This window comes from Oryzias melastigma, linkage group LG8, assembly GCF_002922805.2.
Source record: "Oryzias melastigma strain HK-1 linkage group LG8, ASM292280v2, whole genome shotgun sequence".
Taxonomy (NCBI): Eukaryota; Metazoa; Chordata; class Actinopteri; order Beloniformes; family Adrianichthyidae; genus Oryzias; species Oryzias melastigma.
Genome location: NC_050519.1, coordinates 24,416,188 through 24,429,430, shown reverse-complemented (window position 1 = coordinate 24,429,430; position 13,243 = coordinate 24,416,188). Strand labels below are relative to the sequence as shown.

The following is a 13,243-nucleotide window of genomic DNA, read 5'->3' as shown; positions in this document are numbered from 1 at the left end:
CATTCATCTTCTTGACCGCTTCTTCCCTTTCGGGGTCGCGGGGGTTCCGGAGCCTATCCCGGCTACTGATGGGCAAAGGCGGGGTTCACCCTGGACAGGTCTCCAGTCTGTCTCAGGGCCTCAATCACACACATTCACTCTCACATTCACACCTAGGGGCAATTTAGAGTCACCAATTAACCTATGAAGCATGTTTTTGGACGGTGGGAGGAAGCCGGAGTCCCCGGTGAAAACCCACGCATGCACGGGGAGAACATGCAAACTCCACACAGAAAGGTCCCAGCCGGGATTTGAACCGGGGCCTTCTCGCTGTGAGGCGAGAGCGCTAACCACTGCGCCACCGTGCAGCCCCAAAATCATAAATATGAAATATGTATTTTTTTTGGCACTGACAAAAGCAAATATATAATAAGAACCTAGCATCTAGCAAAATGTGATCTTTTATTTATTTAATGTTTGACAGAAGCTCAAATAACTTATTTTCAAAATAAAAGCTGATCTGTGTCAATCAGGATCATCTCAGTGCAGCTCTGAACAGCTAGTAACCAATGTTGTGCAGCATAAGATAATATTCGATTTTAACTCATAAAAGATCAAACTTTTTTACCAAAGTTTTTCTTTCCATATAAAATCTGTTCATTCTGGAGGTAGAGTTGATCAAACAAGACGTCTTCAGGTCAACAGGATGTAAAAACCTACATAGTTTATCATCTATGTGAACCTCAGACATCAATTTATACATTTAACTAATCTAAATTAAATAAATGCTAATTAAGTAATCCTTACTTTAAAAAAATGCTATTTTATTTTTCTTTTATTTATTGATTTTTGTTCTGTTTCTCCTCTTTATCCTCAGCAGTCTTACTCTGCTGGGTTTTGTTATTTTAGTTTGGATCTTGGTAGTCTTAGTTTTCAGGCTTTGTTTATTTGTTTTCTTTAGGTAGTTTTGGTTATTCAGACATTATCAGGAGCTGCTGACTCTGACGGTCGACATGTCTGGATCAGCAGTCTCCATGACTTATTTATGTTTGGTCAAGGAGCCACAATGGAGAGAGAAAAGAGACACATGTGGATATGGAGCCAAAGGTTGGAGACTCCTGGACTAGAATAACTTTCACAGAATTTTTGTTGGAACTGGAAGTTAATCACTTTCTGAGTGATGTCACACTCACTCAGTCCAGTTCTCATATGCAGCCAATGACAGTATCTTCACAATGCTGAGCTCTGATTGGTGGACAGCAGCGGCTGAGCTCCAGTCTTGATGCTCCGCTGACTGAAGCAGAGATGAGCACTGATACCTCTGTCCGACAGCAGATGCTCGTGCGTGCATTCAGGCGTGCGGCCGCTGTCTCTTTGTGGCTGTTGGCATCAGGCTGCAGTGCTGTGGCACGGAGGCGGGGTCACGTCAGATCTGTGCACGGCTCCTGACTGAGGGGAGGCTGGGAAGCATCAGCAGACGGATCCGGTGAAAGGTCCGCCTCCTTCTGGGTTTCCCTCCTGCTTTGCAGAGTTGAACCAGCCGGCTGATTGGCTCCTCACTGAATGCATTAACTGATTACATAAAGTTCGAGCCCCTGATGAAGTCGTTTCCTGTATTTTTGTTCTTATGCATCAAAGCTTACACAACACAGTTCTTTCTTCTTTTCCCTTACCGTTGCCATGGCGACACGCTTCCATCGCCAGCGGGAATCTAACTCGGTTCCTAACTTGCTTCTCAATGGGAAGTAACACTGACTGAGGAGCTAATCAAAAGTCATCACATGACGTACCACAGGACCCCCCCCCCTCTGCAGAATCAGTGAAAAGGCTGACTGACATGTGGGACTGTGGCAACAAGAGACCAGAAAAAGAGATGAAAAAGCAAAAGGCCGAGCAGAAATCTATTCAGGATTCTTGTGGCCACATGTGGTTCAAGACCCCCTCCCATGACAATGCTGTTTTTAACAGATTCTTGGTGGATTTTTCTCATAACAGAGGACATATTTAGGGAAAATGCCATTTCTGAGTATTTCTTGATTCTAGTTGTTGGTGAAAAAGGTTGTTGAAAAAGATCCTATTTGTGATGTAGAAAATATGCGGGCGGGGCCACAAGCTCTCTGCTCCACTCCATTCCGATGCATCTATTTACATACAAATAGATGGTAAATAGTGTTTACTTATAAAGCACTTTTCTAAGGAGAGAAAACAGACTCACCCTGATCTGTGTGTGCATAGTTCTTCATGCAATATATTTTTTACCTTAGTAAAAAAATGAAATACAAAAATTGATAAAATCACAACAGCTTGAAACTAACTGTACACACAAATCTTTAAAAATGACACTTGTTACACACGTACAAAGCCACATAAACACACAAATCTGATGTGAGACTCTTTTCCCGTCTCCATGATCTGTCTGTGAGTGATGCATTTAAATGCTGCTAGAATGCTGGGTCATCGGTTTTCTTTTCAGCAGCTTTGAACTTAGATTGTGAATATTATCTTGTGAAAACTTGACATTTTCCTACTTTCTTAAACAGATGTGCTTGATAATAAATACAGGGGGGGGCTGCAGAGAGGAAGTGATCAATGCTGGAAAATATTTGTATTTTTAAAGAGAGAAGTGGTTCAAAAAGGCTTATTTAGACTTTTTTGTGTTAATTATTGGGGCATGTGTGTTTAAGAAAGTGGCAGAAGCGGCTGTTCTCAACAGGTTCTACCAGTACTAAGATCCTGTTCATTTTTCCTGTGAAGGAGTCAGAGGAATGATGGCAGGAATCTACATGACTGTAACATGCAGATTCTGACTCCAAAGGGTTTACCAGTAATCGTCTGGGTAGCATGACTCTCAGCCCTGATTAACCTCTGGGGTTTGCTTTGTCACAACTAGAGTTGGAGTTCATCAACTCATGTTCACTGAAAACCCAAACTGCCCAGTAAGTTGCATGCAGAAACAAAGCCTGCTGGGAGCTTCATGGGAGGCTCTGCCTCACGTTTTTATGGACCCGAGGTCTGCGTGTTCTTCTAAGTACCCTGTGTGTTATCATCAGTGTTCAATCACTGCCAGAGATTTCTAGCCTCCCTGATATTTAGGTTACTGTAGCTCCTCCCCTTTTCAGCCGGGGGGGTTCGTTTGTCTGAATCCCAGCCGGAATCCGTGTCATCCTCCATCACTTTGTTTTGCACCCCTCACGGAGCGCACCCCGCCCCTCCCTGGCTGTTGGATGCAGTCTTGTGTAACTCTCAGTCTAAACCAGTTTCATCTAGTTCACTAGTTGTTGCCAAGAGACCATCTGTGCTTGCAAGCATGTGTGTCTAAGGTTGTGTGTGCGCGCGTGCATTTCTAAAAGGGTCGGGGTCGTCTTCTCCGAGCTGGATAACTGGAATTTTCCTGTTCCTGCTGCCAGTGTTACATAAGCGATGAAGAGGAGCGGCTCTGCCTCAGACTGACGGCCTTTGTGGTCACATGAAAGCCCCTCGTGGAAGTTTGATGCTGTCGCCGGGCCACTGTTTAAAGGGAGCAGCTGACAACAACAGAAAATTATCCTTCATTCTGTCTCTTTAACCCTTTAACTCCTGAGGCGCCGCCGCTTTAACACAAGCGTACAGTAACTTTACAACCGTTAACATGATCATTCCAGCAGAGTGTGAAGGAGAAAAGCGGCTCATCGAGACGGTTTTCTCCTTCACACTCTGCTGGAACGATCATGTTAACGGTTCAAAAGGAGCTCTGGTGTTAAAGGGTTAAGAACTTAACATTTTTCAAACAAAAGCAGTAGTTCTCTGAAGCAGAGGAAGTCCTCTTCTGCTGTTGGAGCGTTGTTCTCCCGATGAACCCAAGTCTGAGGCAGCCTGTAGCTGCTGCCAACAGATGGACTCACTTTAGGTCTGATGGATGGATGCTGTCTCATCCGTATCAGTGCAAAGCAGGAGATGCCACTTGTTTTTGCTGTTCCTGTGTCTATTTATATTACAGAAATTGCTGAAACATTTCCTCTGTGACAAAGAAATACGTCATGATATTTACCTTGAGATGTTTGGAGAGATGTGTATGTTGTCAGATCAGGATCAGCTTAAAGTGAATCAAAAACAAGATTGAAAAATTGAAAAACAAGAATTTTAAGTAAATAAAAAAATGCAAAATTTGAAAGCAGTTTTAAACTCAAAAATAGATTTTACAAATTTTAAGGAGTTATTGAAAATTTGAAAAACTAAAATTGAACATTTGACAAATAATATTGAAAACTTGAAAGAAGTCTTGAAATTTTGAAAGCAGTTTTAAACTGAAAAACACATTTTAAAAATTGGAGCAATTATTTAAAAAACAAAAACAAAAATTTGACATTTATAAAAATAATACTGAAAGAAGTATTTAAAATTTAAAAAAGTAAATTTGAATCTTGAATTAAAAAAAAGAAAACTAAAACTGTTACCATCTAAAAACTGATTCGCTGTACTTTCATCTTTCTTTTTTTCATTTCTCATTCTTTGCTTTCAGTTCTCTGTTAACAGTTCCTATGCTAGACTTATGTTTCTATGAAAGTTTGAACAGTGATCATAAAAAATGAGAGAAGTGTAAAAATATTCATGTGTCTGAGAAAAGCGTGGAAAAAGTGTAGTGAGGAGTCCTCTCAGACACTTCATAGGAAACGTCCTGGTAGCCAATCAGCTCAAAGCCCCGCCCCCATGTACAATTAGGATCTGTTTAGCAGCGAAAACTCAAAAAATCAGAATCGAAAGTGAAAACAGAAATCAAAGAATGAGAAACGGAAACAGAAGGACCTGTTGACCTTTGGCCTTTGGTCCCTGCCTTGCTGGACGACATTGTTCTTGATGGTTTTAGGTTGGCGCCAGTGGAGCTTCTTCACAGTGTGAATGGGACTGGGAAACCTTAAAGTCCCCTCTGATCATCTTCTGATCTATTTTCAAAGTGTTCTTAGTGGTCTTGTCATCATAAGTATGCAGTTTTTACCTAAAAATGTTTTCTAGAACATAGTTTCTGCAGAGCAGCAGGAATTCTTTAGAAATTCCCTTCTGAGTTGTGGGTGGGACTGTAGACACAGAGTAACCCCCCATTGGTGGAAGCTCAGAGCGGGTAGCTTCTGCCCCATGTTTTTCTACATCACAAATAAGCTGTTTCTCTAATTGCATTTTGTCGTCTGCTCCTGATTCACAGTGATTTGAATGAAGACATTATCAGAAATTGAATTTCAATCTTCATATTCTTTATATATATCCTCCGTCATCAGAGAAAGGCTTCAAGAACACCTTTTTCATTGGAGTTTAAAGCTCTCCGCCAGTGTGCAGCACTTACCTTTTGGAAGCGTGTTGTTCATCATTAATCTGCTGTTCTTCTCCCTGCAGGAGGAGGAAGCCGCCGGTCTCTGCTGGCAGTTTCTGCCTCTCTGTCACTCTTCCTCTGGTCTGTGAAGTCATGGCCACGTCCCTCATCAGCCGCCAGCTCGCTCTGCCGCTGCAGAGGACCCTGTGGCTCAGAGCTCCAGGTAAATCAGCCTACGGTCTTACAATGTTTTACGGTTTCTAACTCGCTTTACTCTGCAAAACCGGAATCCTCTGAATCTAAAAAAACATTGTTTCAAGAAAAAAGTCTCTTATTTTCTGTATTCCAAGAAAAATAATCCTATCAAGACAGTTTTCAAAAGCAAAATGATCTGAAGAAAGCATGTCTTAGCTAGAATTAATCTCAAAATAGGGTGTATTTATTTGTTTTTACTGATTTAAAGTTTCATATTTAAAGTATTTTTGACTCTTGTATGTTCTTTTTGAAGCGTGTTCATTGGTACGGACATTTTAATGACACCGTTTACATTTCCTCTAAATGTAACTAACAAAAGCCTGCGTTTCTTCTGCCGGTGCTCCTCTAGTGATGGTGCTCTTGAGAACCTTCTTATCTGTGCATTTACATCCGGAGTGAGTGTGAACGCTGATGTTCTGCTGCAGGATTGTAGCCTGGAGTAATCACCGTAAATGTTTGACTGATGTCCAACAGGATCCAGTCCTTATCAGTCTGTGCTGAATGTTTCCTGAAGGTTTGTCAAAGGTCCATTCTGCTATCAGTCTGACCTGAGCCCATCTCTCGCTGACTCTGTCTTACTGTAAGTTTTTGTAAATATGTGGCACATTTATTCTTTTTTTAATCTCCACATACTCATCCTCCTCCTGTATTTCTATCTGTAATGCTGCAATATTGAGGTTATTTCATCTTAAAGCAGCAGAACTTCTGTTACCAATCTGACCCGCTGAGCTCCACATGTAGGTTTCATGCATCTGGACCGGGTTTGCTCGGTGACTCGATGAATGTGGCGTTCACGTTCAGTGCACGGTGCTGGAGTCTCATGCACAGAAGCTGAAGGAAGGAGAAACTTCACAGAAGTGCTCTGTGGTTGAGGCCGGTCTCTCAGCTGGATCAAACTGGTTCACGGCTTTGTCAGCACTGAACTCAGGTACAGGAAGCCCTCTGAAGTTTGCCCTCTGAGCTCTTTTTCATGCCTTACATAAAGCTCTAGCTCTTCCACGGCTGCAGACGGAGCTCCGGCTGGAATCAGCTGGAGAATAAAGCCCACAGGAGGAAGATGATACTGGTTCAGCTTCGGGAGCTGAGTTTATGCTCTGATCACATCGAATCTGTTCCTTCAGAAAAGAGAGAATACAATCCCTAACTAGAAAAGGTGCATTACCTGCAATAATGCTAGTGTGATTGCTTATTGCTGAATGTGGCTGCTGAATATGCTAAAGTAATTGACTTTAATTGCTTAAGGGATCTGCTGAAAATGTGAAATTTGTCATTTGAAAGCAATTTGCTGAATGCTAAAGTTGCTAAATGACTGAAAAATTCCCTGAAGAACTATGAGAGATAAACCACTGAAGCAATTTGCTTAAACTTCGGGAAAAATTCTTGGAAATTTGCTGTAAAACTTTTCAGAATAGGCTAAGTTAGCCAAAAAAAACTAGCATGTTTCTAGAATCCTGGCTTAACTCAGAATTAGCCCCAAAAACGCCAGTATATGTGAAATTAGCCAAAAATGTTAGTATGGTGCTAAAATATTAGCTAAAATATAGCCTAAAAAACATCACGAGCAATATTGTCCTCAACCTGCTGAACACTTTGATACCAAACTTGCATTATTTGCAAAAAGTTTACAAATATTTAAATAATTATTTGTATAAAAATGGCAAAATTTGCATAAAATTTCAAAAATTGTTAAAGTAAAAGCATGACAGTCCTAAACATTCTGAATGTTTTGAATTGCATAAATTTTAAACATTTCCTATTCATTTGCAATGGGGCTCAAAAATCACATATTTTGCGCAAAATCATAAAAAATGTAAATTTTACAAACACAAAAAGTACAAGTGATAATGTCCTTAACGAGCTGAACGTTTTATACCATGATTGAAGAAATTGCTGAAAGTGTGATTCAGTTTTTACGAATCAAAAACCGTACGGAATAATGAATAAGGAAAAATAAAGAGAAACAGGATCACTATAATTGTGGGAATGTTTACAAAGTATTCACACAATTATAGTACTTGTAGCAGCTTCATGTAGATTTCAATTTCAGCATCTTCATCTATCAGCACTAGTATCTTCAGCAGTCATGCTTCCAGCATTCACACTAGTATTATCACAGGTAATGCTATTTATCTAGTTCATAATTATGTTAAAAAGTTACAGTTTTAAAGTTTTAAAATGCAGTTTTATTGTGTTCAATAAATGTTTCTCCTGTTCGGCCCGCGGCCTAAGGTGTGTTTGGGATTTTGGCTCCCTGTGTGATTGAGTTTGACCCCCTCCTTTTGCTGGTTCTGTTGGAGTGAGGCAGCTGAGAGTCCGTCAGGACGTCTCTGGACTTGAGCTTGTGCCGGCACACTCCAGGAACACTTGTGGACTGGATCGGGATGTTTGGGTGGGAAGGAGCTGATCACAGTCAGGCGAGCGTCGGCGCTCTGATTCTGCTGCAGGAAGCAGAGCGCCGACCTGAGCTGTGGTTTGTGACCCCCTCTGAAAGGACGAGACATCCGGGGTCATGTGAAAACGCTCAGACAGAAGCTCGCCTCCCTGTCTGCTTTCTGTGCATATTCGCTGTACCAGTGCAGCACTTGAGCCTCATCAATCATTCAGGAGGACCTGTTTAAAGATGAATGAGCTGTGGGGTTATTTCAGGATGACAGCTCTCTGCTCCTCTGAAGGATGAACGCAGCAGCCTCACAGCTCAGGACTGCAGGTGAACCACAGGTACAGGTACTCTGGCAGCGAGGCGTCACATGACCTTTGAGGAGAGGCGCTCTGCATGAGTGGTGATGTCCTGAAGCCGCCAGAATGATGAGAACAGAGAGAGATGCTGCAGCTCTGAATGAATACTTTTCTGCCTCAGCTCAGTCTGCAGACCCCCCCATGCATCCTCCTTTGACCCACCCACAGAGAAACTCATCCAGAACTCTGCAGAGAAATCCTGAAAACGTCACATGACCAGCGTGCTGCAGCCATGTGATCACATGAGGAATTCAGATGATTGTTTCTCCACCAGGATGCAGATATGTGAGCAAGACTGCAGCCAAGACCCACGTGGAGTTCGACTACGATGGACCCTCCATGAAGACGAGCGTCCCCGGACCTCGATCACAGGTTATTTACCCACACATGCATGTACTCACACAGAAACGTCGGGGATGTAAAACATAGTAGGAAAGTATCGGACGGTGAGAGTAACGGCAGTATCGGTTAAGGATGTAAACAAATAGTTTGAGCGACTGCAGTATCGCTTGAAAACCACAGAAACGAACAAGATTATGTTGGTTTAAAGGTATAAAATCCATCAAGACGTAAATAATCGATTTCTGGCAAACTGCAGTTTCTCTTTTTATGTTCATACGCTGCAAACAAAGAGACCTCCAATCATAAGCTGCTTCTCCCAAGTCAATACCTGAATAATGTCGTGCTTTATTATTTAAAGCTTTAAATTCTTGGGCAGGGTTAATAAAATCGATTAACTGATTTGAATCAATTTAAGCTTAATAGATAAATAACTGATTCATAAAATATATAAATTGATTTAGCACATAAAGCTAAAGTCTGCTAGCTTGATGCTAGCATTTATTTGAATTTTCCATAGGACGGCTAATGCTAACGCTCGGTCGACCTAAACATACATTACTGTACTTATACTTTCTTCTTCGTCTGCAATAAGGTGTAATGCTATAGTGTGACCGCCACCTAGTGGTCAAACTGAAACGTCCTCCAGGAGAAGCAGAACAATGTTTCCAATGTTAATGATCTGAACATTTTAGTTAGAACTTCTCCTTTAGAGAATCCATGTAACACTGGATGATATTAACAATCTCAGTATTTCACTGATACATTTACAGGATGTGAACTGGATCAGATTAATATCAATATATTCAAATTATGTAGTAGATTATTAATTTATTTAAAATAAATGTATAAATGTGTAAAATCAAAATTGAATTGAAATGAAAGATTAAAAAATCTGAGTTGAATTGATCCATGCTCTTGTGAATCAAATTGTTTGTGGAATTAAAATCGATACCCAGCCCTACTAAATTCCATATGAATAAGAAATATCTAGAGTTTAGTGTTTTTAGCAAAAGAATCAAACTGTAAGTTAGTGGAATTCCTTACGTATCGATTCATGGACCATGTATCGAGATGCGTATCGAACCGTGTGAGGATACACATTCCTAACAAACACAGAGAGACACACATTTGCACACATGTTATGTCCTAAAACGGAAAACTTTGTTCTTCTTCTGCAGGAGTTGCTGAAACAGCTCGGAGAGATTCAGGTGAGTGAAAGCAATGAGCCGTTTATAGTTGTGTTGTGATGGTTGTGGTTCAGTTTAACAAAGGCTGCATGTTGCTGCAGTGTGTTAGTGGTCACATAGGATTTCGAACTGTGTGACAGAAAGCCTGCAGCAGTAGTGCTGCATGCACTCATCGTGCTGTGTCTTTGTGCGTCCCTCCACACAGGCTGAGTGTGAACATTCATGTGTGTTGGTCTCATACAGTTTACCTCAGCATTGTTGCTGTTTCCACACTACTACAGGAGAGCATCTATCTGCCTTTACTTTCACCTCATGTCACATTTTTGACACAACAACAACCAAAAACCACCAGAGACACAAATGACTGTCTGACAGCTGGAGCTGCTCACTGGAAAGGCTGCAAAGAAAGACTGGCTAAAACCTTCATGTTGTGTTAAGATGGTGACATTACTCGGTGTAATGTTTGACCAATCTGTGTCCTTCAATAATCATTTGAAACATTTGGTCAAAAACTGTTTTACCACTTGAGAAATATTTCTAAGATGAGAAAAATGGTAAAGTTTAGTTTTGATTTTCAGAGCTCGTAATGGACAGGCCCCTGACAAGATTTCACAGCTACTTGCACCATATGTTGGTAGCCGCTCCCTCCAGTCCTCAGCTTTGAACCTTCTAAAGTCTCAAAGACTCGTTATGAAACTCGAGGTGACCTCTCTTTCCCAGCAGCGGCCCCAAGACTGTGGAACGCCCCGGCCTTATCGCTCCGCCTGACTGATGATGTCGAGGCTTTCAGGAAACAGCTTAAAACTCTGCTTTTTAAAAGAGCTTTTAGTTCATTTGTGCTTTATTTATTGTCTTAATCTCTTTTATTTTCTCTCATTGTTTTACTCTGAAAAGCACTTTGTGATTTTATCTGTGAAAGGTGCTATGTCAATAAAATTCACTTACTTACTTTAGATAATGAAGGTCAATGAAGACCATTCATCAATACAAAAATGAGTTATTACCTGAAAAAAATTAAATGTTGGAAACTCAACTAACTAAAACGTCCAAATTTGTAAAAGGAAGATCAGGTAAAAGAATACAACACAACATTCTTCTTTAACCCTTTAACACCGGAGCTCCAGAGTTTCTGTTCTTTGATTTACTGAAACTTTTCAGCCGTTAACAGGATCATTCCAGCAGATTCTGAAGGAGAAACGCAGTACAAGTTTAAAAGTTACAGCACGTTAGAGATTTTGTGTTTAAGCAACGACCCCTCAGGAGTTAAAGGGTTAAGCCTTCATTTCTAAAGGTAAGCTAAACTAATTTTTTATTTTTTGAAAATGAATCTAAAAGATAAAAATATGAATATATTTAAAATCTTGTTGCTAATCTTCTCAAAATGTTGAAATTTAAAGACTTTCTCATTGATTTCCTATTTGGCATATTAAGTTCAATATTTCAAAAACTATAAAGTTATAAATATCTAAAATACAAGCAGTAATGTCCTGAACGAGATGAACATTTTGACACCAAGATTGATGAAATCACTGAAAGTTTGACTGAGCTTTTATGAGCTGAAAAACATAAAGTATCAGAAGAATCACTATAGTGTGAGTGATTACTGAGCAATCACAGAACTAGATTAACTGGATACACTTGATTTAGTTGGTAACACTCTAGATGAAGTGCTCAGTATGATGTTGACAAAGACAGTTCATACATTCGTTAAGCTTGTAATCAGTTTATTAATGTGGCCTTGTAGACAATGGTCTCTATAGATGTTAATGAATCTTATTATGTATGTTGATAAACTTTATTTGGCTTACGTGGTAATAAATGTCTTAATAACACCCTATAAACACATGAATAATGTTTGTTAGTGTGTCAATAAAGCTTCTTAAAGAATCTCATCATAAAGTGTTACCGTTTAGTCTTTTAAAAACTAAAACTGACTGAAGGAAACTAAGAAACATTCTTACACAACTAAAATGACAATTAATAGTGACGTTTCCAGGGTGAGTTCTTCATTCCAAAAGGAGCCATGTTTGTTGGAGCCATGGGAGTCTTTAGAATCCCACTTCAGGGGAAAGAACCAAACCAGTTCCTCTGAGGTTCTTTACCCCTAAAGGAACCCAGCCAGGAAGACCAAGTGGACCCATGTGGTTTAATATGGGCAGAAAATGTGGACCCTGATTGGGTTTGTCTGCGGTTTCCGTGCTATTGCCCACGTTGGCTTAAGTGGGCACTCGGTGGGCTAGCCAGTCGCCCGGTGGACAGTGCAGCGAGCTCTGCTGAAGTCTGCAGGGCCAGAGAGGGCCAACACAGGTGGGGGGGGGCACATTTTCTGCCTCCTCTTAAGCCAGATGGAGCTCATTTGGTCTTCCTGGAGCGGAAGAAGAACTGTGGAGCAGCAGAATGGATCCTGTAACAAAAGAAAGAGTAGGATGGACAGATGAACATAACTTTATTAACACAAGTATGGACAAAACAGGCAGACATATTCTAGATCAACCTAAATGTTAAATCATTTTCAATAATTTATCCTCCATAAAATATATATTCTGTCAAAATTGGTATTTTACAAGATAACATCAGAGCATTCATAATATTAATATCAAATGATCTGGAGGGCCGGATCCGGCCCCCGGGCCTTAACTTTGACACGTGATAAAGGAAGGAATACAAATTTAATTCAAAAGGTAAATAATTAAAATGAAAAGTAAAAGACCTCTTTTCAAGAATGAGAGTGGAGACTATTGAAGGAAGTGAGCGGATCAGCGAGCGTCCTGGAGGACGTCGGAGCACGCACACGCGTGCACACGCTCGGAACACGCATGAGAAGTTGACCAATCACAGGAAGCCTGACCAGCATCTTCAGTGCAGATGTCAGAGGCCTGCTGCAGGACGAGCTATTGATGCGCCGCATGTCTCTCTGCAGAACGTGGGGGCCGTCAATTTCTTCTGCAACTATGATGACAGCAGGGGAAACTACCTGGTGGACGTGGACGGCAACCGCATGCTGGACCTCTACACGCAGATCTCCTCCATCCCCATTGGTCAGTATCCGGAAGTCCCTTCACAGCATCCCACAGCCTGAGGACGCTTGGATTAGACTTAAACTTTTATTCCATTTGAAGTGTTGAATTTCAGCAAGTTCTGCCAAAATTTTGAACTTTACTATTTTTCATTAATTTGTGATGTTTTACAGCAGTAAATCTCACTAAACACTTTATCTACTTTTCTCTGACAGACATGAACATCTTCACACTTTTCTTTTTAAACTCTCAAAGTTCAAACCTTCATAGAAAAATGAAATGAATGAAACCAAAGACCTACAGGCACATTGTGTACAGGAGACACACACAGAGGCCGATGACTGGCAGACCTACAGCCAATCAGAGCGCAGGACACAATGTTCTGAGAAAGCAGCAAAACTGAGGCTGCTGTAGCAAAAACCACTGGAGATCCTTCCCGAGATCCT

General features: G+C 40.8%; 1 protein-coding gene across 1 annotated transcript in view; it reads left to right on the top strand.

Moving 5' to 3' along the window:
- abat (4-aminobutyrate aminotransferase) overlaps positions 1-13,243 on the top strand; it is a gene marked incomplete in the record, with an annotated part of 28,984 nt that overhangs the window by 5,520 nt on the left and 10,221 nt on the right. The window contains 4 exon segments of the mRNA XM_024271863.2: positions 5,344-5,483; positions 8,526-8,623; positions 9,772-9,801; positions 12,701-12,818. Of these exon segments, the coding sequence (XP_024127631.1) occupies positions 5,414-5,483; positions 8,526-8,623; positions 9,772-9,801; positions 12,701-12,818 (316 nt within the window).